This window comes from Kogia breviceps, chromosome 15 (assembly GCF_026419965.1).
Source record: "Kogia breviceps isolate mKogBre1 chromosome 15, mKogBre1 haplotype 1, whole genome shotgun sequence".
In the NCBI taxonomy this organism is placed as follows: Eukaryota; Metazoa; Chordata; class Mammalia; order Artiodactyla; family Physeteridae; genus Kogia; species Kogia breviceps.
Window position 1 is genome coordinate 77,912,452 of NC_081324.1, and position 26,221 is coordinate 77,938,672.

The 26,221-nt window shown below is 43.8% G+C and overlaps 1 protein-coding gene across 1 annotated transcript in view; it reads right to left on the reverse strand.

Annotated features, from left to right (window-relative positions):
- MED13L (mediator complex subunit 13L) overlaps window positions 1-26,221 on the reverse strand; it is a 628,245-nt gene that overhangs the window by 513,361 nt on the left and 88,663 nt on the right. Inside the window, exon 2 of the mRNA XM_067015324.1 lies at window positions 5,964-6,049. Within this exon, the coding sequence (XP_066871425.1) occupies window positions 5,964-6,049 (86 nt within the window). The remainder of the gene's footprint in view (window positions 1-5,963; window positions 6,050-26,221) is intronic.

Genomic DNA, 26,221 nt, shown 5'->3' on the forward strand with positions numbered 1-26,221 from the left:
CCTTCCACACTGAGACTCCAATTACATGTAGGGTCAGCCTTCTAATATTGTTTCAGAGTCTCTGATGCTGTGGTCATTTTTTTCCTAGTCTTTTTTCTTTCTGTGCTACAGTTTGAATAACTTTTATTATTGTGTCAACATGTGTACTAATTTTTTCTTATGCAACTTTTAATGTGCTGTTGTTTAATATGCTAAGAATATGTTTAATATGCTGTTTAATATGTAAACCTATCCAGTGAATTTTATATTTTAGATAGTATATATTTCCTTTCTAGAAGTTTCATTTGGTTCTTTAAAATTTTTTTCTTCCACTTCTCATTATATTCATGTTTTCCTTTAAATCTTTGAACATATTTCTAATAGCTGTTTTAAAGTCCTTGTCTGTTAATTACACCATCTTTATCATTTTGAATCTGTTTATAGTGACTGATATTTCTCTTGGTAATGGTTCACATTTCTATGCTTCTTCCTTAGATGTCTAGTAATTTTTTATTAGATGCTAGATATTATTAATGTTATGAATTGAATGTCTAGATTTTGTTGTTGATTTTGGAGAGAAGTTACGTTATTTACTGGTCAGCTTGATTTTTTGAGGCTTTTTGAAAAGCTTTGTTGGGGTGGATCTAGAGGAGCCTTTCTTCTAAGGCTAGTTTAGCCCTACTGCTAAGGTCTGACCTCACTGTGGTCTCTAATGAATGCACTGGATGTTCAATAGGTTATTGCCATCCAGGCTTGCTGAAATTTGAAGGTCCCCCAATCCCATAAGAGCTCTGGGAATTATTCAGTGTATACTTCCACAGTAGTTGTTCTTTGCCATCTTTGTAGCATTTTATCCAAAGCCTGAGCAACTTAAGTATTCAGCCAATGACTCAAAGGGCTCCTTATACAAATTTCTGGCACTGTTTATCTATGTAGTACCTTCTTCTCTGGAACTTTGCCTCACAAATTCCAGCCTCATCAACCTCTGCATATGATCATCTATGTCTCCTCAACTCAAAGAGGCCACTATGCTCTGCTTAGAATCATCCTTCCTGTGCTGCAATCTAAAAAGTACTTCCAGGAAGAAAGGTGATCACAGGCCCACTCATTTGCGTCCTTTCTTTCAGGCTCACAGTTCTGCATAGCCTGTTGCCCAGTATCTGAAACCAGTTGTTTCATATATTTTGTCCAGTTTTCTACTTGTGTACAGCTGGAAAACAAGTCTGGTGCCAGTTACTTCATTATGGCCAGAGACAGAAGGTTACTCTAACTAACTTGAGAGAAAAAAAAGTATGCATTGGAAGGGCCTAGGGAGAGTCACAGAATAGATGTAATAGCCAAAGAACAGTCCTTAGAAGGCCACAGCAGCTCTGGAGACCCAGGGGAACTAAGAGACAGTCTCTTCTGGGCACAGACACCTGGATGAATGAGCTCCAACCCTGCGGAGTCCTTCAAGACTCAAATTTCTGGGAGAATATATCTGGACAAGCCACAGTCATGGGCTTATATCTTGGCCAAAGGAGAGTAAGTCACTCTGATTAATGACACTACTACCAAGACGACATCCAGAACTTCTCTGTTGGCACAGTGGTTAAGAATCAGCCTGCCAGTGCAGGGGACACAGCTTGGAGCCCTGGTCCAGCAAGATCCCACATGTTGCAGAGCAACTAAGCCCGTGCGCCACAACTACTGAGCCTGAACTCTAGAGTCCGTGAGCCACAACTACTGAGTCCATGTGCCACAACTACTGAAGCCCGCGCACCTAGAGCCCATGCTCCACAACAGGAGAAGCCACCGCAATGAGAAGTCCACACGCCGCAATGAAGAGTAGGCCCCGCTCACTGCAACTAGAGAAAGCCCGCGTGCAGCAACAAAGACCCAACGCAGCCATAAATAAATAAATAAATGATCTGTACAATTGATTGTATTTAAACTAACAAACAAACAAAAAGACATCCAATGGGGGAGGATGGATCACCAAAACAAAACTGGGTTGCTCTTTCCAGAAGAAAGGAGAATGGCTGATAGGCAAGCAAAACCAATAGACACAGTACCCAACGTCCACTAGAGAACATCTTTAAGAACAGTTGGGGCTTCCCTGGTGGCGCAGTGGTTGAGAGTCCGCCTGCCGATGCAGGGGACACGGGTTCGTGCTCCGGTCCGGGAGGATCCCACGTGCCGCGGAGCGGCTGGGCCCGTGAGCCATGGCCACTGAGCCTGCGTGTCCAGAGCCTGTGCTCCGCAACGGGAGAGACCACAACAGTGAGAGGCCTGCGTACCGCAAAAAAAAACCCCAAAAACAAAAAAAAAAAACGGTTGACTTTTAAACCCAGAGCCTTGGTGTTTATTTTTGCTGTTTCCACACTAGACTGCATAGCTGTCCTTCCCCTGAAATCCCTACCTTCCCCTGCAACACAGAAAGACTTTCCCAGAGACAATTGCTCTTTATGGGCAACATATAGACAATATGAACTTTACATGAGGTGAGAAACACCAGTTTAGGGCTCATTGGTAACAGATTCTCTGAGTCTGCCAAGGTTCATGGAAGACTTCCAGAGAATAAAACTCATGGGATGGGGGTGGGGAGGCAAGCTTGAACCCGTGTCCTGGGAACACAGCAAGGAACAGAACGTATCCATTCCCCTTCCCCTCCTCATAAGCAGCCAGAGCTGGAAGCTCTGTATCTGAAAGAGAATGTGTTGTGTTTCAGGAGCGAGTATGAGGTGGCTGCAGGCTGGTTTATCCAGCGACATAATTCAACCAAACATACAGACAAATGCATCAACACGTAAGGGAACCACATGCTGTCTGCTGAGGTTGTCCTGAGGAAATTCTGCCACCCCCACTCTGCCTACAGGTTAATCAGATACTCTGTGTGTGTGTGTGTGTGTGTGTGTGTGTGCGTATTTGTGAAAGATCTACAAAACTCATCACCTGAGGTTCTTAAAATTTCCACAGACATTATTTTCTTGTATAATCATACCCATTTCGGAGATGGAAAATCAGAGGTACAGTACGTGGAACGGTGAGTCAGTGATAAAACCAAGAATCAAGTTCACGACTGCAGCATAAAGTTCTCCTGATGCCTCGAAAACAATTTTGAAAGCATTAGCAGGGGGGAGCAGGGAGGTAAAAGAGAGGGGAGAGAGAAAGATAAAAAGGAAAACAAGTCTTCACAGGTGCTGGGTTTTCAGTGTTGAGAGATGCTGTTTGTATACAATCAAGATTTAAATTGAAATCATAGTCAAGTAAAAGCACATCGAATCACGTGGCTACGGTTTTTTTTTTCTCCAGCTTTCTTTATTAACTGCATCCATTGTCTAGTTCGACTTAGAAAGAAGTCTTTTCATTCCTTGTTGGGGCTTTTTCTTTCCCAAGAAAGAAATCGTGGTACGTTCCAGTGACTAAGCTCGCCTCCCAGGTCATTGGGAAAAAGATATGGGGATTAGGATAGCCTTCTGGGGAGGTTTCTGGAGCCTGTGAGCTCTGTAGAGGGACAAAAGATCATGTACACTGTTGTATTTCTGAGCCAAGCACAATGCCCGATCCATGGTAGGTGTTCAGGAAATTATTTGTCAAACGAAAGAACGATGGAGTGAATGTGAATCTTCAGTCATTCCTACCCTACATATTCGCCAAAACAGACCCCAGGGCTTCCAGGGCTTCGCACATATTTTCCATTCTTTGTTGTCCTGGCGATTGTCTCCTCACCCTTTTAAGGCAATGGATCTTAACCTTTTGCGGGTCATGAACTCTTCTGAGAATCTGATGAGAGCAGTGGAGCCTCTTCTCAAAAAATGCACAGACTCAGACACACGAATTTGCAGATCCTGTCCAGCTGTGAGCAAGCACCCTGAACCTCACCCACAGCCTCAGCCAAACAATCCCAACCCTCCTCTCCTTCCTTCCCACAAAGTTATTTGCTCCTTCTCTGGGTTCCCACAGCACTTTCTTTTCAGTTCAAAACAACAATAGTTTATTTGGGGACTTCCCTGATGGCACAGTGGTTAAGAATCCGCCTGCCAATGCTAGGGACATGGCTTCGAGTCCTGGTCTGGGAAGATCCCACATGCCGCGGAGCAACTGAGCCCGTGGGCCACAACTACTGAGCCTGCGCTCTAGAGCCTGCAAGCCACAACAACTGAAGCCTGTGCGCCCTAGAGCCCGCACGCCGCAACTACTGAGCCCATGCACCACAACTACTGAAGCCCACGTGCCTAGAGTCTGTGCTCTGCAACACGAGAAGCCATCGCATGAGAAGCTGGCTCACCGCAACGAAGAGTAGCCCCTGCTGGCTGCAACTAGAGAAAGCCCGCGCGCAGCAACGAAGACCCCATGCAGCCAAAAAAACCCCACAAGAGTTTATTTTGCTCACACATCTGTCATTTGGGCAGGGCTCAGAGGTACCCTCCGCTCTGTTAGCTGGGGTGGCTTGAGATTGCAGCTGGAATCATCTAGACTCTCTCACCTACCTGTACCTGGAGGTTGATGCTGGAAAGGCCTAGACAGCCAGGAGCAGTAGCCAGGGTCCTGGGGCAGCTCTGCCTGTCTCTCTCTCTCTCTACTCAGTCTCTCTGGAACGTCCAGAGCACTTTACACCTACTTCTTTTACAATTTAACACACAGTACTGTCGTGACTATTTATGCCTGTTGATGGTGGTTAATTTACTTAGTCTGTTTCACCAACAACAGCACTGTGGTCCACCGGGGACGACAGCTACAACGTGCTCGTTTCCATTTCCCCAGGGCCCTAACGGGTACCTTGCATATGGTACGCACTTAATATACACGAGTTGGATTACATACACAGGTATGTGCTTATCTTATTATTAGGCTCCACGACATTTCAGAAATAGGATTAGAAGGTAGCCTATTTACATACATCAATACAACATAATAAAAATGTTTAAACAAGGAAATGGGGACTCAGTGAAAAGGTAGGAAAATATGTTGAAATAAAGGATAAGATCGGTACCCAAAATATATACCACAGATTTCTATACCATTATTGGCAGTGACCCAGAAATCTGGTTTGAGCATCCTGGAAGTATGGGCAAAGAGGGAAACAAAACTGATGGTGTTGGATATAAGCAAACTGATTGCTTAGGAAAGCACAGCTCCTACTAGTAAAATTGCAACCACCTGGCATTAAGAATGATAGCAAGTTTATGTTCAATGCAGGTTAAGGGAAGTTCAATACAAGCCAACCTATAAGTGGCCAAAACAAAGGAATAAAAGGCTGCAATCCTCTGAGAGTCTGGTTTTATCCACGGAAAAATGTAAGGCTATCAGTCCAGCTTTTCCTAAAGGACATATGATGGAATGCCAGTCCTGGAGAAGCTCTTCCCACAAAAGGTTCTGCAGTCAAGGAAAGGTGGGAAACCCTCCAGGGCTTCCTCTTGGGACCTCACAGTGAACACTAGCATTTTAAAGGCTCTGAGAAGTCCTGCAGTAAAGAAATCCAGCACTTCCCAAGCTCCTTTGCCCACTGTTGTGCAAGAACCTAGGGACAGTTTCCAAACGGGACCTAGGTCCATTGATCCTTCTTGTAAAGAGTTTTTCTTTCTCATAAGAACAGGTAAGATGAACAGACTGCCATTCTTAAGCAAGGTATGCCAATGTCTTTCCTTTGTCCCTTCTTAAAAGGACCTAGGAAGGAAACAAAGTAGTATGTTCAAATCTCTTCCTTAAAGCACCTTTATTTAAACTCCTCTTTGCTCTTTTTTTCTAGGCATGACTTCAAATAAATAAATGATTTTTGGAAAAGAACTTGGTCACTCAAATTCCAAATAAGGCAGAAGAAAGGTGTGATGGACCGTCACTAAGAGCCCACAATTTCTGCCCCTGAGAAACTAAAAAGGGGTCAGCATACCCCTTTTCCTTGCTGGTCACCTCTGTAGATGTCAGATAAGACCCCTCAGTTACTCATAACCATAGCCATGTCCTTGGCTACCCATAACTCGCGCTAAGTGAGCAGTACTTACTCAGACCGGTCAGAAAACAAGTGTCGCACCTTTGGCCGATGGCGGGAGCAGCAAGGGCAGTAACTGGCTGTTTGTTTTGGCATCGCCTATGAAAAGAAATTAAGGCTGTGTGTTACCCTTTGTCCAGTTTCTGTCTCTTGGTGCACTAACATTTCCATCTCAAAAGAATCCAAATGTGAGCTAGTTCAAAAAGGGAAAGCGTGCCTGATTTTGGCAGGCCATGGACTAATCTCAGAGTCCTTTCTTCACAAAGCACTTGTTAATATCCTACTTAATATTCTACAGAACTCACGGTAGAAAACTAATGAAATGAATGGAGGGACGGCAGAGCCTTCAAGATGGATTCTCAAACTAGGTTCCATGGAGCACCAGTGGTTCCCCCAGTGTCTCAGGGACAGCAGGAAGAGACGGGGAGAGGTCCCTCTCAGGCAGAGATCTGAGCCCCCAGACCCAATTCAACCACATCAGTTTCTCTTTTTTCAACCCAAGGACGTATCTGGAAAAAAAGGGGGGGTGGAGTTCGGTTACTTAAATTAGAAAATGTTTGAGAACCACCGCTTAAATAAAGCTCCACATATATTATTTCTCAGAGCTGAGATTCTGATAAGAATTGAAAAGTTAACAGTTTTAGTTATATTCTTAGCAAGAACCTAGTGGGCAGAAATTTAATTTTTAAAAAATCAAAAGCAGAGCCATGGCAAAACATATGACGAACAAAGAAAATATTTGCAGCTGTATAATTAATAAAGAGCTAATATGCTTAGGTTATAAAATGATCTGACAAATTAATAAGGAAAAGACCAATAACCCGGTAGAAACATGGGCCAAGGCTACAGAAATCCACAGAAGCAGAAATGCAAATATTCAATAAACATATGAAAAGATGCTCAGGCTCACTTGTCAGGGAAATGCAAATGAGAACAATGAGATACTATTTTTTACCCATCAGATTGGCAAAAATGGAAAATATGTGTAACATCCAGAGCTGGCGAGGGTGTAAGGAATCTAGTTCTCTCAAACACCATTGGGGGAGGACTGTAAATTATTATAAAGTGGTGGAAAATCAACTGTTGGTATTTTTGAAAATCTAAACTGTAGCCCGGCACTCCCACTTCTGGGAATATATCCACCAGAAATGAAAATGCCAGTGTATAAAGACACAAATATATGAAGAAGTATATTACAGTATCATTTGTAATAGTTTAACAAAAAAAACCTAGAAGCAATCTGAATGTACATTAATAGGAAAATGGTTGAAAAATATCAGGATGTATTTATATTAAGGAACACAGTACAGATATCAAAAATTATAAAATAAAATTGTACACACTGACTGGGAGATATGCCTGCGACACCTTGTTAAATAGAATAAAAGCAAATGTGATCCTATTTTTATTAAAAAAAAAAAAGACCAAAAAAAGTCATACCCAGTAAGTGGGTTTCTATATGTTTTTATAAATAAAGAAAACAGTAGGGAAACATTTATATCTAATTGCTAACACTGATTGCATCAGGGAGCTGGATTGGAGAGGAGTGGTGAGACTATTAATTTTATTTTAGATACTTTATTATGTGAAATGTTACAAAAGATAAGTATTACTTTTGTAATTCAAATGACCAGAATTTTTAAAAACAGAATTAGGACAGGAAATTCAAAGTAAATCAAATTACTTTGACAATCACTGGAAGGCGGACCAGGGCTGGCCTTCTGGTATGGGGTCTTAAAGCACTAAACCCAAGGAGATATACAGCTAATAGAAGGCACCACAACTATGTAAGGGAGTAGACTGAAGGAAAGCCTTTTAATAGGGCTGACATTTTCCTTGAAAAACAGTCCTGACTCTTCTCTAATATAAGGATTGAATGAGACCCCAAGTGATAGTCTATAGAAAAGGAGTCAGCAAAATTTTTTCTGTAAAAGACCAAATAGTATGTATGTTAGGGTTTGTGGCCCATTTGGTCTCTGTCACAACTACTCAACTCTGTCATTGTAGCACATCAACAGCCATAGACAGTATGTAAATGAAATGGGCATGGCTGTGTCTCAATAAAACTTTATTTATAGGGACTTCCCTGGTCATCCAGTGGGTAAGACTCCACGCTCCCAACGCAGGGGGCCTGGGTTTGATCCCTGATCGTGGAACTAGATCCTGCACGCATGCCGCAGCTAAGAGTCTGCACACCACAACTAAGAGTCCACATGCCACAATTAAGAAGCCTGCACGCCGCAACTAAAGATCCCACATGCCGCAACTAAGACCCAGCACAACCACAGTAGATAAAAAATAAATATTTTTTAAAAAACCTTTATTTATAAAACAGGTAAGGGGTGGATTTGACCCAGGGGCTAGAGTTTGCTGACCTCTGCTACAGAACATGGACATAATTATTTTTTAAAAGCAAACTATTTCATTGAAGTATACTTCAAGATATACTTAAAGTAATGAAAGAGAAAAACCTACAACCAAGATTACTCTACCCAGCAAGGATCTCATTCAGATTTGACGGAGAAATCAAAAGCTTTTCAGACAAGCAAAAGCTAAGAGAATTCAGCACCACCAAACCAGCTTTACAACAAATGCTAAAGAAACTTCCCTAGGTGGGAAGCACAAGAGAAGAAAAATACCCACAAAAACAAACCCCAAACAATTAAAAATGGTAATAGGAACATACATATTGATAATAACCTTGAATGTAAATGGACTAAATGCCCCAACCAAAAGACACAGACTGGCTGAATGGCTACAAAAACAAGACCCATATATATGCTGTCTACAAGAGACCCACTTCAGACCTAGGGACACAGACTGAAAGTGAAGGAATGGAAAAAGATATTCCATGCAAATGGAAAACAAAAGAAAGCTGGAGTAGCAATACCCGTATCAGATAAAATAGACTTTAAAATAAAGACTGTTACAAGAGATAAGGAAGGACACTACATAACAGTCAAGAGATCAATCCAAGAAGAAGATATAACAATTATGAATCTTTATGCACCCAACATAGGAGCACCTCAATACATAAGGCAAATGCTAACAACCATGAAAAGGGAAATCGACAGTAACACAATAATAGTAGGGGACTTTAACACTCCACTTACACCAATGGACAGATCATCGAAACAGAAAATAAATAAGGAAACACAAGCTTTAAATGACACAATAGACCAGATAGATTTAAATGATATTTATAGAACATTCCACCCCAAAGTGGCAGAATACACTTTCTTCTCAAGTGCACATGGAACATTCTTCAGGATAGATCACATCTTGCTTGGGTCACAAATCAAGCCTCAGAAAATTTAAGAAAATTGAAATCCTATCAAGCATCTTTTCTGACCAAAATGCTATGAGACTGGAAATCAATTATAGGAAAAAAAACTGTAAAAACCACAAATACATGGAGGCTAAACAGTGCACTACTAAATAACCAAGAGATCACGGAGGAAATCACAGAAGAAATTAAAAAATACATAGAGACAAATGACAACAAAAACACAATGACCCAAAACCTATGGATGCAGCAAAAGCAGTTCTAAGAGGGAAGCTTATGGCAATTCAATCTCACCTCAAGAAACAAGAAAAATTTCAAATAAATAATTTAACCCTACACCTAAAGCAACTAGAGAAAGAAGAACAAAGAAAACCCAAAGTCAGCAGAAGGAAAGAAATCATAAAGATCAGAGCAGAAATAAATGAAATAGAAACGAAGAAAACAATAGCAAAGATCAATAAAACTAAAAGCTGGTTCTTTGAGAAGATTAAAAAAAATTGATAAACCCTTAACTAGACTCATCAAGAAAAAAAGGGAGAGGACACAAATCGATAAAATTGGAAATGAAAAAGGAGAAATCACAACTGACACTGCAGAAATATAAAGGATTATAAGAAACTACTACAAACAACTATATGCCTATAAAATGGACAACCACGAAAAAACGGACAAATTCTTGGAAAGGTACAATTTTCCAAGACTGAATCAGGAAGAATTAGAAAATATAAACAGACCTATCACAGATAATGAAATTGAAACTGTAATTAAAAATCTTCCAACAAACAAAAGTCCAGGACCAGATGGCTTCACAGGCGAATTCTATCAAACATTTAGAGAAGAGCTAACACTGATCCTTCTCAAACTCTTCCAAAAAATTGCAGAGGGAGGAACACTCCCAAATTCATTCTAGAAAGCCACCATCACCCTGATACCAAAACCAGAAAAAGATATCACAAAAAAAGAAAATTATAGACCAGTATCACTGATGAACATAGATGCAAAAATCCTGAACAAAATACTGGCAAACAGAATCCAACAATATATTAAAAGGATCATACACCATGATCAAGTGGGATTTATCCCAGGGATGCAAGGATTCTTCAGTATACGCAAATCAACCCGTGTGATACACCATATTAACAAATTAAGGAATAGAGACTATATGATCATCTCAATAGATGCAGAAAAAGCTTCTGAGAAAATTCAACACCCATTTATGATAAAAACTCTCCAGAAAATGGGCATAGAGGGAACCTACCTCAACATAATAAAGGCCATATATGACAAAGCCACAGCAAACATCATACTCAGTGGTGAAAAACTGAAACCATTTACTCTAAAATCAGGAACAAGACAAGGATGCCCACTCTCGCCACTCTTATTCAACATAGTTTTGGAAGTCCTAGCCATGGCAATCAGAGAAGAAAAAGAAATAAAAGGAATACAAATTAGAAAAGAAGAAGTAAAACTGTCACTGTTTGCAGATGACATGATACTATACACAGAAAATCCTAAAGATGCCACCAAAAAACTACTAGAACTAATCAATGAATTTGGTAATGTTGCAGGATACAAAAGTAATGCACAGAAATCTCTGGCATTCCTATACACTAACAACGAAAAATCAGAAAGAGAAAATAAGGAAACAATCCCATTTACCACTGCAACAAAAAGAATATATAGGAATAAATCTACCTAAGGAGGCAAAAGACTTGTACTCAGAAAACTATAAAACAGTGATGAAAGAAATCAAAGATGACATAAACAGATCGAGAAATATACCATGTTCTTGGATTGGAAGAATCAATATTGTGAAAATGACTAAACTACCCAAAGCAATCTACAGATTCAGTACAATCCCTATCAAAGTACCAATGGCATTTTTCACAGAATTAGAACAAAAAATTTTACAGTTCATATGGAAACACAAAAGACCTCGAATAGCCAAAGCAAGGTTGAGAAAGAAAAACGGAGCTGGAGGAATCAGCTTCCCTGATTTCAAACTATACTACAAAGCTACAGTAATCAAGGGGCTTTCCTGGTGGCCCAGTGTAAGAATCTGCCTGCCAATGCAGGGGACATGGGTTTGAACCCTGGTCTCAGAAGATCCCACATGTCGCGGAACAATTAAGCCCGTGTTCCACAACTACTGAGCCTGAGCTCTAGAGCCTGCGATCCACAACTACTGAGCCCTCGTGCCACAACTACTGAAGCACGTGTGCCTAGAGCCCGTGCTCTGCAACAAGAGAAGCCGCTGCAATAAAAAGCCCACGCACTGCAATGAAGAGTAGCCCCCACTCGCTATAACTAGAGAAAGCCTGCGCGCAGCAGTGAAGACTCAATGCAGCCAAAAATAAATAAATAAGTATTTTTTAAAAAGCTACAGTAATCAAGACAGTATGGTACTGGTACAAAAACAGAAATATAGATCAATGGTACAGTATAGAAAACCCAGAGATAAACCCATGCACCTATGGTCACCTAATTTACAACAAAGGAGGCAAGAACATACAATGGAGAAAAGACAGCCTCTTCAATAAGTGGTGCTGGGAAAACTGGACAGCTACATGTAAAAAAATGAAATTAGAACACTACCTAACACCATACACAAAAATAAACTCCAAATGGTTTAAAGACCTCAATGTAAGCCCAGACACTATAAAACTCTTAGAGGAAAACATAGGAAAAACATTCTTTGACATAAACCACAGCAAGATCTTTTTTAACCTACCTCCTAGAGTAATGGAAATAAAAATAAACAAATAGCACCTAATTAAACTTAAAAGCTTTTGCACTTCAGCTTCCCTGGTGACGCAGTGGTTGAGAATCCGCCTGCTAATGCAGGGGACACGGGTTCAAGCCCTGGTCCAGGAAGATCCCACATACCGTGGAGCAACTGGGCCAGCGTGCCACAACTACTGAGCCTGCGTGCCACAACTACTGAGGCTGTGTGCCACAACTACTGAAGCCTGCACGCCTAGAGCCTGTGCTCTGCAACAAGAGAAGCCACAACAATGAGAAGCTAGCACACCGCAACAAAGAGTAGCCCCCACTCACCGCAACTAGAGAAAGCCCGTGCACAGCAACGAGGCCCCAACACAGCCATAAATAAATAAATAAATAAATAAATTTATTTTAAAAAAGCTTTTGCACAGCAAAGGAAACCATAAACAAGACAAAAAGGCAACCGTTAGAATGGGAGAAAATATTTGCAAATGAAACAACAGACAAAGGATTAATCTCCAAAATATACAAACAGCTCATGGAGCTCAATATCAAAAAAACAAACAATTCAATTAAAAAATGGGTGGAAGACCTAAATAGACATTTCACCAAAGAAGACATACAGATGTCCAAGAAGCACGTGAAAAGATGCTCAACATCACTAATTATTAGAGAAATGCAAGTCAAAACTACAGTGAGGTATCACCTCACACTGGTCAGAATGGCCATTATCAAAAAATCCAGAAACAATAAATGCTGGAAAGGGTGTGGAGAAAAGGGAACCCTCCTACACTGTTGGTGGGAATGTAAATTGATACAACCACTATGGAGAACAGTATGGAGGTTCCTTAAAAAACTAAAAATAGAACTGTCATATGACCCAGCAACCCCACTACTGGGCATATACCCTGAGAAAACCATAATTCAAAAAGAGTCAGGTACCCCAGTGTTCATTGCAGCACTATTTACAATAGCCAGAACATGGAACCAACCTAAATGTCCATCAACAGATGAATGGATAAAGAAGATGTGGCACATATATACAATGGAATATTACTCAGCCATTAAAAGAAATGAAACTGAGTTATTTGTAGTGAGGTGGATGGACCTAGAGTGTCATACAGAGTGAAGTAAGTCAGAAAGAGAAAAAAAAATACTGTATACTAACATATATATATGGAATTAAAAATAAAAATGGTACTGATGAACCTAGAGGCAGGGCAGGAATAACGATGTAGACATAGAGAATGGACTTGAGGACACAGCGTGCGGAGGGGCAAGCTGGGGCGAAGTGAGAGCAGCACTGACATATATATACTACTGAATGTAAAATAGTTAGCCAGTAGGAAGCAGCAGCATAGCACAGGGAGATCAGCTCAGTGCTTTGCAATGACCTAGAGAGGTGGGTTAGGGAGGATGGGAGGGAGGCTCAAGATGGAGGGGATATGGGGATATACGTATGCATATGGCTGATTCACTTCGTTGTACAACAGAAACTAACACAGTATTGTGAAGCAATTATACTCCAGTAAAGATCTATTTAAAAAAAAAAAGCAAACTATTTCACTCAAGTCTACATAATATACATATGATAAAAGTACACCAATCTGATGAATTTTTACAAAGTGAACACATCTTTCTAACTACCACCAGGTTAAGATGTAGAACATTACCAACACCCCAAAAGTGTTCCTTGTGCTCCTCCCAGTTATCCCCACCCCCACCACCAAAGATAGCCACTAATTTTACTTCTGTCCTTAACATTTGTTTTGCTTGGTTGTAAACTTTAGGTAAATTGAATCATACAGCACGTTCTTTCACTCAGTGATATGTGAGAGAGATCCCTCCATGCTACTGTGTGGGTTTGTCCAATTTCATTGCTATACAGTATTCTATACACAGTGTTGCAATTATCACATTGTAAGAATATGTCACACTTTATATATCTGTTCTGCTGTTGATGATACTTGGGTTGTCTCCAGTTTGGGGCTTGCTATAGACTGAATGTTTGTGTCCCTCTAAAATTCTTATGTTGAAACCTAATCCCCATTGTGATGGTATTAAGGGGTGGGGTTTGGGGGAGGTAATTAGGTCATAAGGGTAGAGCCCTCATGAATGGAATTAGTGCCCTTATAAAACAGACCTAGAGAGATCTCTGTCCCTTCCACCATGTGAGGACACAGTGAGAACATGGCCATCTATGAACCAAGAGGTGGACCCTCACTGGACACTAACTTGGCTGAAACTTTGATCTTGGACTTCCCAGCCTCCAGAACTGTGAGAAATAAATGTCTGTTGTTTATAAGACACTTAGTCTATGATATTCTGTTATAGCCGCCTGAATGGACTAAGACAGGGCTAATACAAATAATACCACTAGGAATATTCTTAGCCATGTCTTTTGGTGCACACATTGACTTATTGCTATTGAGCATATTCCTAGAGTACATGTGCTACAACCGGTTTTTGTAAATACTGAATAAGTAACTTTCCAAAGTGGGTGTCCTAATCTGCCCTCCTATCTTAAGTATATGAGTGTTCCAGCAGCTCCCAGCATTGCCAACATTTGGTATTGACAGATTTCTTTCTTTGTAATTTTAGCCATTCTTGTATGTGTATGTGTAAAATTTATATACACTAAAGTTAAAAAATGTTAGGTGTCCAGCTGAAAGCTTTTACTCATATAAAAATTCTTTGCAGTTTGAATCATATTCCCTTAATTACTAATGATGTTGACTCTTTGACAGGTTTATTGGCCCTTTGGATTCCTCTTTTATGAAAATCATATTCATATGTTTTGCTTATTTTAAAAAATCGATTGTTTTTCTTTATTGATTTACGGGAGTTCTTGAAATACTCTGAATATGAGTCCTCCATTGATATCTTTATTCCAACTATCTTCTCCCAGTCTGTGGTTTGCATTTTCATTGCCTTAATGGAGTCTTTTGATGAACAGAAGTTCTTAATTTTAATGAACAACTGATCAATTGTTTTTTCTGGTTAGTTGTGTGTGTGCCCTGTTTCAGAACTATTTGTTAAAGGAAAACTGTTTCTATACTCACAATACTTCTGAACCAAATGTGTTGGATTTTTTTTCCCCCAAACCAACCAATTTTCCAAATTTGGGACACAAACTGGGTGTCCTATAATTTAATTCAATTCTGACACCAAATACATGCATTTAGCATCAAACTCCACAGGTTAAGGGCTCAGTCCCACAAGACTATCCCCAGTCAGACGCCTGTCACAAGTAACGGTTGCCCCAGGCACCCATAATTTTGTCTGACTTGGCTAAAAAGTCAGGAGTTCCCACAACACCTACTCCCCACATTTGATAATTTGCTGGAACAGCTCACAAAATTCAGGGAAACATTTACTTATAAAGGATGTAGATAAACAACCAGATGAAGAGGTACATAGGGTGAGATCTAGAAGGGTCACAATCATAGAAGCTTCTATCCCCATGGAGTAGGGATGCTCCACTCCCTGAAATATGATGTGCTCATCCACTCAGAAGCTCTCCAGAACCCACAGTTCAGGGATTTTTATGGAGGCTTCATCATATAGGCATGATTGGCTTTAAACTCAGTCTCCAGCCTCTCCCCTCTCCCCAGAGGATGTACAGTGGGTTTGAAAGTTCCAAGCCTCTAATCATGGCTTGATCTTTTTGATGACCAGCCCCCATCCTGAAGCTATCCAGGAGAGTTGATTCATTAGAACAAAGGAACCTCCTATCACTCAGGAAATTCCAACGGATTTAGGAGCTGTGTGTCAGGAAACAGAGAGTCCAATACATATGTCTTAGTATGTCACATTTGCCTATCCTAAAGTCACGAAGACGTTCTCCTATGTTATCTCCTAGAAATGTTCTTGTTTTACCTTGCACATCTGAGTCTACAACCATCCTGATAATCTCAACCGGGAATGTTTAGGAGTAAACATTACCCACTGCAATATTTTCAGTCCCTTGTGTTCTTCCAGAATCTTGCCATTTGCCATCAAGAGGTAGAGTCTCTTTTCCCTTCTTTTCAACCTGGGCTGGCCCCTCTGACTGCCTCAACCAACAGAAGGCAGCAGAAGTGACAGCATGACTTCCAAGGATAGGTCCCAGAAAGTGATATGGTTTCCACCTGGTTCTCTCTGTCTCAGGACATCTGCTTTGGGTGCCTTGGCCACCATGTAAGATATTCAGCTGCCCTAAAGCCACCATGCTGGAGAGACCACACTGAGATACAATACACACCCAAGAAGCCCAGCTGTTCCAGCTCCCAGCTGTACAAGTCTTCCCAATCCAGGTGCCAGACATGAGCATGAAAACTTCCAGGTGACCCCCGCCCTAGCCATAGGAGATACCCTGAGCTAGAACTGCCCGGCCAAGGGACCCATCTTCCCAGGCTCTAGCTTAGCACTAGTTTTACTGGGAGAACTAACCTGTGGACCGGAGTAGGCTGGTTTCCACCCCTGCTGTTTATTTCAGGGGTGTGTTTTCAAACCCCAAAGACAAAGGAAGCTTTGACTTTCCTTTTTCAAACCTCATTTCAGTCTACTTAGTGTCTATGCAAATGGAGGAGCCCATTCATGAAAGGAGAAAGACTCCTGGAGATCAAACAGATGGGAAAGATGAGATAAGACATCCCCCTTGGATACTCTTGAAGGGTAGTGACGTCTTGGTGTTCATCCAGAGAGATTAGCTGAGGATCACTTCACGAGCTTTGTTCAGAGAGACAAGACCCAAAGCAGGGCTGGGGGAACCCCTACCCCATCCAAAACTGGAATATGGCCGATTTCACAAAGAGATCTCCTTGCTCCAGAGTCCCTGTCACTCAGCTTCTGTTTCCAGCCATCTAGCAGCTCACGTTAAAGAAAAAGCTCCTTCCAACTAGTACCCAGGGATTAACCAGGCCTCTGGGACCCAGCCCAAGGGAAACGGCCGGCCGGTTCTACTTCCTGGAGGTTTAAGTGGGGCAGGCAAATCAGCGTGATTGATTAATTAGCAGAGCTGCATTTTTCACTTTTTAAACACACGTCTGACTTGCTAATAATGGCAATAACACCTACCTCTATGCACAATCATATTACTTACTTGTTTATTCCCCACCCCCACCCCACCATACAAGTTACAGGAGATCAGACAACTGGGTCATCTGCTTCTCGCCACAGCCCCTGCACCCAGCCCAGTGGGCTCCAAGACTACTTCCTGAATGAATGGATGAATGAACGAGTGAATGATAAATGATAATAGCAACCCTTCAGGGGCACCTGCTCCAGGCAGGCACTGTCCATTATTTCACAGCCTCCTTCAGCTTCCCTTGAGGGAAGGGTGGTTGTTTTGGTTTTATAGAGGTTAGGAAATTTGCCCCAAATCTCAGACTCACTAAGGGGCGGAATCCAATTTTGAACCCAGCCCCTCCGACTCACACGCTTTAATACTAAGCACAATCTTGGCCACAGAGGGGCCTGGGAAAGACCACCCAACCTTTTTCTCTTTCTCGGGATAAGAGTGTTTTCACAAGGGCCTTGGAGACCAGAGACTAAAACTCTAACCTGCTCTGCTGAGCCCAGCCCCAGCCCCACAGCCCCGCCTGGAGCCTCTGGCTTAGGCCAGGGTTCCTGTCCCACTTCTGTGGCCTGGGAACTCAGGGGAAAGGGCAATTAAATTAACGGGGTCACGGAAAGAGGAGGAGGGTGAGAAGCTGGTGGCCAAATCCAGAAAGGGCAGATTTCAATTTGCATAATAATTTTGTTAGCAACAATAGGCATCCAGGACATCTATTTAAAGACTGTAATGTTAATTTAATGGGAAAAAAACTAATACAATTCCCCCAGAATTTTTCAATTAAATTAATGTGATGGGCTTTAATGGACAGCTTAAGTAGAGAGCGTGAATAGGAGAAATATTGCATAAATTATACATACATTTATATATATGCTACCCATATATATAATCTCTCTGCTCTGAGGTTTTGACATATGAGAGGCCCTATGTTTAAATCTGGTAACCAGTTATAACTCTATTGCAAGGACAGTGACCCTTTTTTCATCCAAAGAAGGGGAGGGCTCCTCCCTGTGGGGTTTCTGCAAACCCCTTCCCTTCAACAACACACCAGGAGACTCGGGCCTTAAAGAAACAGAGGACCCAATGAACGATATACGTGCACAGAAAGTCAATGATATGAGAAATCTAGCAATGCAAAATCCTCTTCCACGATCCCTGCTCCCTAAAGACATCTAACAGGACAGTAAATAAAATGGACTAGGTTTCAAGAACCACTTTACTTTCTCAAGCATGAGTTCATTCACACGTCTCATTCAGTGAGTGTTTATTGAATAGCCACTAAATACTGGACACTGTTGTAGGCACTTCCAGGAATGTTATAGCAAACAATCAGACGTGACCCCTGTCTCACAAAAAAATCCAGGATGTGTTCAGGTAAGCTCTTCATGCTTCCATTTTGTCACTTGTCAAATAAAGAGGATGACTGCAGAAGCCACGGGTTGGTGTCCATGACGGTCCCCAATAATCTCACCACCTGGTTTTCACACCTTTGTGTGGTACTCTCCCGCAATGAACAGTGGAACCAGTAGGATATTGCAGAAATGGAGTGAGACTGCTAAGCCAAGGTCATCGAGACATCGCAGCCTCCTCTTTCTTCTCTCTCCTTCTCCCTCTCTCAGCTCATTTGCTCTGAGGGAAGCCAGTCACCATGTTGTGAGGATGTTCAAGCAGCCCTAGGGGGACGTCAATGTAGAGAGGAACTGAGGCCTCCTGCCATTGGCCAGCATCATCTTGCCAACAGCCATGTGAGTGAGTCACTTGGAGCAGATCCTCCAGCCCCAGCCAAGCCTTCAGATGAGACTGCAGCCCCAGCTCCTACCCACTCCCTCTTGAGAGAGCAGGAGTCAGAACCACCTCACTAACCATCTTCAGATTTCTGACCCACAGAAACTGTATGCGATGATAAATGTTTATTGTTGCTTTAAGCTTTTAAGTGTCAGAATAATCTGTAATGCACCAGTAAAGAGCTGACACAATATTCTCCCTTTTCAGCTGGCCTTGGGTGGAATCATGATGGAGGCAAAGTCGGTCCTCTTTTCAGTGTCTGCACCTGCTTCCCATTCACCTTTGTGCATCGTGTGCCTTTTCCTAAGGCCACACTCTCTGCTCCTTTGCTTAAGCTCTAAGCTGATGCACAGGCTCAAATCTTGACTGACCATTCTCAGAGGTATTGTCATTTTAATTAAAGTCTTTCAAAAATCAAAATGGATTTCAGACCCTAAGAAACGAAGGTCTCCAGGTGAAATCTCAGGAAATCAAGGAGCTGTTAGGTGATGGGAGCTCTTAGGGATCCTCACATCACTTCTCCCAGGGTCCCATGCTTTTTACTCAATTTCAGCAGCCAAAACAGAAAGGACACACAAGTGCCTAACATTGACTCATTTCCAGTTTTTAGCATCAACCTTTGTTTCCGTGGGCAACTTGTCTCCCTCACAGGCTATGATGCTTCATGAATTGCTGATACAAAAAAATAAATAGCTAAGTGAGGTTTCCATTGATTCAACTCCAAAATGGACCAGCAGTGAGCATCACTGAAGTCCTGGCCACACCAGTCCACAGGGGTGGCTGTGAACTTGCAGGGAGTCCCAGATTGAGTCTTGGCTCGTGCATGAACACGAGTGAGTCCACGCATCTCCCTGAGCCCATTTTCTCTTTCGTAAAGTGGGGATATTAATAGCTGTCTCACGCGGGTGGGAGGGAGCCTGGCACGTAGGAGGAGCTGAATGCACAGTGCTCTTGTACAGCGCCCCGTGGAGAGCGTGGCAGAGGCAGCGGAAAAGAGCCTTTCCGCTCAGCATCCAGCAAACGACTTCACTGAACGTCACAAGAGCTGACTCCTAAGTGAGACGGTGGGTCTGCTGTGCTTGACGGTGAGCACTCTCTGACCGGCAAGCTGGACTCCAGGGGGCTGCCCAGCTACCTACAGCTCTGCTGCCCGTCAGTGCGGGTGGTCCCTCTGGGCTGTCTCCCAGACTGCTGAGTTGGTCCCTTTCTCAGGAGGCAAGGGGGGTAGGGAAGCCAGAGTTCCACAGGGCAGAGGGCTATGCTCTCCCTGTTGGGATCGACTCCATCTGAAGTGGAGGCAGGCTGAGTCTCCATCGGGCAGCACATTTAGGAAAGTCAAGGCAGGGCTGTCTCCAGAGCATCAGACCCAGGATGCCTGGGTCCTTCTCCTGGTTTGTACAAGCCAGGGTAAGAGAGCTGCCACTCTACAGAGCCGGAAGGATGTGATTTGAGGATTACCCCAGCCATCTCCACTACCGTATGGATAAAGTCTGTCTACAGGAAGAGGGGGGGGGGCACATAGCTCCTACTTCTTAACCGTTTCCTTCTCTTTTTGAGCAGGCAGCTGGGTCCTTGTCCTCTGCAGCACGGTTCATTACTGTCCGTGATGATCAACAGTAGAATCAAGATGCAATTCACTAGGCAAATGAGGGCTAACACCTTGTCTTGTAAATGAAAGTGACCAGGTTGTGTTACAGAAATCAGACAGGTAGCCAGACAATGAAAGAATCAGTGAGTTTTTTGCCCTTGATAGGAGGTTGCTCTTTGCAGTGGAGGCTGTGACACAGTGATGATGATGATAGCCCCTGTCAACTCACCTCTCCATCCATGCATCCATACATCAACTTGTTCACCTATCCATTCATCCATTCATGCATCCACCCATGCATCAATGCATCAGTCAATTCAGCCAGCCAGCCAGCCATCTATTCATCTATCCACCACCCATTCATGTGCCTATCCATCCACTTACCCATGTGTCCATCCACCTATGCATCCATCCATCCATCCATCCACACAACAATACAATCATTCACTAATTCATTCAGCAAAATTTATTGGAGTACCTAGGACATACGTGGACCTATGAGAGATTCCCAATTCAATGCGCATTTACTGAGAGCCTACTCTGTGCCTGCTGTACTACATACTGATTTGCAAAGGGGAATAAAGCAGGGCCCTTCAAGGAGTTTACAGTCTGGTTATGGGTGGGGGATAGAAAAGTAAACATCCATTAGAGTGAAAAGAGTCTAGAGAAACACAGAGGAGACCAAAGAGCCCATGGTTCAAACTGGCCCGCAGCAGTGGGAATGAGGCTGCCCAGAGCCTTTCAGTCTCCACCCAATCACCACGGTAAGTAACTGTGTATTTGCTGAAGAGTCAGCAAAGGGGCAGCAGAGATAACCCACCACTGTGTTTCACCTGACTAGCACCTTTGAGGAGAATGAGTACGCTCCCGTTCTCAGTCATCGTGGTTCAGGTGGAGCTGACCCCACTCACCTGCTCCAGGTCTGGCCAAGCAAAGAACCAAATACTCTTGGCTATAGGAATAGGTTCTGGGGTGTGGGCAGCAAGCCCTCCTCGGGACCTTGGTGGGAGCCTGGGGAAAGGGAAGACTCTTTCAGCGCTGGTGAGTCTGGAGCTGCCAGAACCATGCTTCCCACCACGGAGCAAGTGTGTCTGAAAATGATGCCAACACAAGGGAAGAAGGACCGAGAGGAGGAGAGAGGGAGGATGAGGACGGTGTTGTTTGGCCTCCTGGATCCAGCCGTGTCTCCTCTGATACATGAGCCAATAAATTCTTCTTATGGCTTCAACAGCCTACGGTGGTTTCTATCACATACAACCTAGAGTCCCAGAGAACACACTTGGGAACATTCAGAAATAAGACCCGTGTCCATAGGAGTAGGAACTGCTCCATCAGGTAGCTTTGCTTGCATGTTGGGAGATAAAGCAGTGGAATGGTAGCTGGGTGGATGAGTTGATGAATTGATGAATGCTGTCTTGATCACCAGTCAGTCGCAGCCTCATATATAAAGAGCAGCTCCTATCGAGGACAGACAGGGTTCACTGACTCTCTTCTCCAGGAGAGCAGTGACCTAGATTTTCGTTTTAGCCCTGCCCCTAATCTGCTGTGTGATCTTGAGCTAGTGACTGTCCCTCTCTGGGCCTCAGTCGCCTCAACTGCAAAGTGAAGGAACTATATGAGATCCACGTCTCTTGAAACAGAATCAGAAGAACAGTAGTCTTTTGAAATGAAATGGAAAAACTATTTACATATGTGTATGCTTAGGAACTGTGATGAGTTAAATTGTGTCCCCCAGCAACCCCCCAGCCAAAGAAACACTGAAGTCTTAACTCGCAGACTTTCAGAGTGTTCCCTTATTTGGAAATAGAGTAATTGTAATTAGCTAAAATAAAATCACAGTGGAGTAGGGGAGGCCCCTAGTCCAGTATGACTGGTGTCCTTATAAGACGACAGCCATGTGAAGACAGACACACAGAAAGAAGCCCTTATGGTGATGAAGGCAGAGATCACAGGATGTAGCTGCAGGCCAGGGAAGGCCAAAGATTGCCAGAGACTGCCGGAAGCTATGAAGAAGCAAGGAAGGGTCCGTCCCTAGAGACTTCATGGCTCTGCTGCCATCCCGATTTCAAACTCCTAGCCTCCAGAACTGTAAGACAACAAACTTCTGTTGTTTTAAGCCCCCCAGTTCATGGTGCTTTGTTATGGCCGCCCTAGGGCCCTGCTAAAGGAGTCAGGACATCTGCTAATTCTGTACGGCGCACCCCCTCAGAGACCACCAGTCATACTCTTGCATTAAAAGCTCTAAGAAGGGGCTTCCCTGGTGGCACAGTGGTTGGGAATCCGCCTGCCAGTGCAGGGGACACAGGTTCGAGCCCTGATCCAGGAAGATCCCACATGCTGCTGAGCAACTAAGCCCGTGCACCACAACTACTGAGCCTGTGCTCTAGAGCCCACAAGCCACAGCTGAGCCCATGCGCCACAACTACTGAAGCCCGCATGCCTGGAGCCCGTGCTCCACAACAGGAGAAGCCAACGCAATGAGAAGCCCGCTCACTGCAACGAAGAGTAGCCCCCGCTCGCCGCAACTAGAGGAAGCCAGCGCGCAGCAACGATGACCCAACGCAGCCATAAAAATAAATAAATAAATATTTTAAAAGAAAAAAAATAGCTCTAAGAAGTCCTCCAGAAAAGACTCACTTAAACACATCTAATCCAGCATTTCCACGACCTCTTTGATTACTGCTAAGATTTGATGATCTCTAAGATCTGTTCCAACTGTGACTTTGAGGGATTGCTCTTAAGTTAATCATCTCAAAAGGAGAAGACGTGGGTAGGAAGGGGTCAGACAGGGAATGTGGATAGGTCGAGTCAAACTTTCATCGTTTTTATATTTTAATGTTTTAAAGAATCCATGTATGTGGTTTAAAAATATTCAAACAGTAAAAAGAAAAAGCTGTACAGTGAAAATAAATCTCTCTTCCACAGCCCTCCCCCAGGCCTTCACAAGACACGGCTCCCCGCTCTCTTATTTATTCATCTGGAGATAATTCTATGCATATATAAGCACATGTATAGATGTGCTCCTTGTTTTGCACAAATGGTCGTCTACTATACTGATCGTTTTCCACAGTGCTTTTTTTTTTTAACTTAACATACCCTACAGATTTCTGCATCAGCAGATACAGAGCAAGGTTTCTCAGTCGTGGCACCGCTGGTACTGTGGGCTGTGTAACTCCTCACCGTGGCGCCTGCGCCGTGCGTTGTAGGACGCGGAGCAGCGTCCCTGGCCTCCACCCCCTACACACCAGTAGTGCTGCCCCTCCCCCTTCAGCTGTGACAACCAAAAATGTCTCCAGACTTGGACAAATGTCCTCCGGGGGGTAAAGCTGACCAGAGCGAGAACTACTGATATAAATCTACCTCATTCTTCCAATTGCCATCCAGGCTTCTGCTGCATAATTTACTCACCCAGTCCCTTTCGGGAGGCCACTTAGGTTGTTTCTGGTCTTTGGTTAGAATAAACAACGTTACCATGAATATTCTTGCACACGTGTCTTTGGCCCCAAAACACAAGTTTAACTGTTGGCTAAATCTGTAAGAAGTTGTCTTGTTCACCACTCAGTAAATATTGGTTAAGTAAACGTATGAATAGAAGGAGAAGAATGGGAACTAGGAGCTTCCAATTCCCATCTTTGCCCCTAAGTGGGGTAAATGCTGCCTATGGTTGGAGGAAATGAGGCCAAGGCAGAGAGAGAAACAGCACCAAGAGATGGAGTTCTCGTCTCAGCCCCTTGATCCAGTCGCGCCTGAAGCCAGCTCCTCCTGCATTTGCCCATTCTGTGAGTTAATGTATTTTCTTTATGGCTTAAGTCTGTTTGAGTTGGGGTTTTGTAACCTATAACTGAAAGACTCCTGGGTGTCCACAGAAGCAACAGGAGTACCTCCAAGAAGCCTGTCCTGACCCAACCGTCTTCTCTGGGCTCCTACAGACCCTGTGCTGTGTGCACTCAGCCAAGTACTTCCTCTGCGAGAGTCACTGTCCCCTCATGGGTCTCCTCACCCCTCTGTCCACAGCCCTTGCCCAGACTGTATGCTCAGAAGGCTCTGCTGGATGAATGAGTGTGAGTACCACGTGACTTGCAGCCTCAATGCCTCCGCTAAGTGAGGGCTCAATAAATCCATGCAAGGAGCCTTCTGGCAGCAGAAGAATCCTCTTAACTCGATTCTGGAAGCTCTGCCAATGGAGCAAAACAATACCCGCTCCAGGGCACGGGGCTGTGCAGGCAGGAAGGGGTACCTAGGGGTGAGGGGCTGCCTTCCAGGAATCTTCGCTGTCCTGAGCCACTCACTGGACGTCACTGGGCAAATGGCCCAATGGCCCCTGAGGTCTCTGACTGCGCTCAAACTTTCCACTCACTTCCAGAACAGGTTTGGCTTCACTGGGAACCATCCTGCTTCGGCAAATCATGCCCCACCTGCTGCAAACAAAGTACACCATTTATGTCATCAATGTTTATAAAGTGCTCTGAGTGTCTTGGACAAGAGCCTCCACACAAGCACAAAGCTTTACAGGCCAGCAGAAAGGACTAGAATCTCCTTCAACAGCTTCCAATCTGTAAAGTGGCCCAAATCCATGCCAGTTCGCGCAAGAGCATCCTGAAAGATCGGAAGACCAAAGAGGGAGGAAAGCAACAAGCATGCGTGCTAAGTGCTAGGCGCGTTCACACACATTCCATATTGTTAAATGAGCACCTACTGTGTGCCAGGCACTGGTCTAAGCGTTGGTCTAGGTGTTCAGCAGTGAACAAAAGCGTTCATTCTAGTGGGGGTGGGGCAGGCAAAGAAAGAAAGGAGTCATTTCAACTACAAATAAATGTTATAAAGAAAAGAGAACAGGGACTTCCCTGGAGGTCCAGTGGTTAAGATGCCTTGCTTCCACTGCAGGGGTCATGGGTTTGGTCCCTGGTCGGGGAACTAGGACTGCACAGGCCGTGTGGCATGGCCAATAAAATAAAAGAGAGAGAACGGTGAGGATGGGATAAAGGTCTCTGGAGAGGTGCTCCTTGAGGCTGGGAAATCACTTCTGTCACCTGCTCGATCCCCACAAGCACTGGACATCACTGTCCAAGAGGAGGCTGCAGGCAGGACAGTACAGTGACCCGCCACAGTCACAGTCAGTCAGAGCGCGCTGTGTTAAGGGTACCTGGGATTCGTTTTCAGCAGGTTTGATAAGACACTCAGACACAGAAATGACTGTCATGAAGTAAGAAGTGTATTGTACTCACAGATCTCTAGACACAGGAGGCAGGGCCCAACATGCAGGGTCACCTGGGGAAGCACCAGGGTCGGTCAGGAGGCAGAGGCAGGAAGGGAAAAACACAGGCAAGAACTTTTATTGTGGTTTCTCCTGGAAGGAACGGGCGAGGCAGGGTAAACAGGCTCAGGAGGAGCTAGTTTGAATAATCTCATCGAGATCTTGGGCATGGGGGCTGTGCCCAAGTTGTGTGTCCTGCAGTGATTAGGGCAGGTAGACAGTGGCTCAGAGGGTGAGAGCCCCATAAAGAAGAGGGCTGGAGATGTGAGCTTTGGATTGGTTGGTCTGCATTTGAAAGGTGTGCTTCCTGGCTAGTTGTTCACTATCTCTAGGGACTGGCTAAGCCCAGGAGGAGCAGTCCCTCCCTGGGTAGCAAGGTTCCAAGATGTTCAAAGCATCAGAATATAGAAAATAAGACACAGTTAATACACAGACTCAGCCTGGGGCTCAAGCTGCCCCCTTGGCTGTCCACAGTCACTGCAGGGACCGAGACCCTACTAAAAGGGACTCGCCACCTGTGGGGAGGATGCAACAGTTTGGGTTCAGGTACATATGGAAAGAGCAGTGTTGCTCTTGTG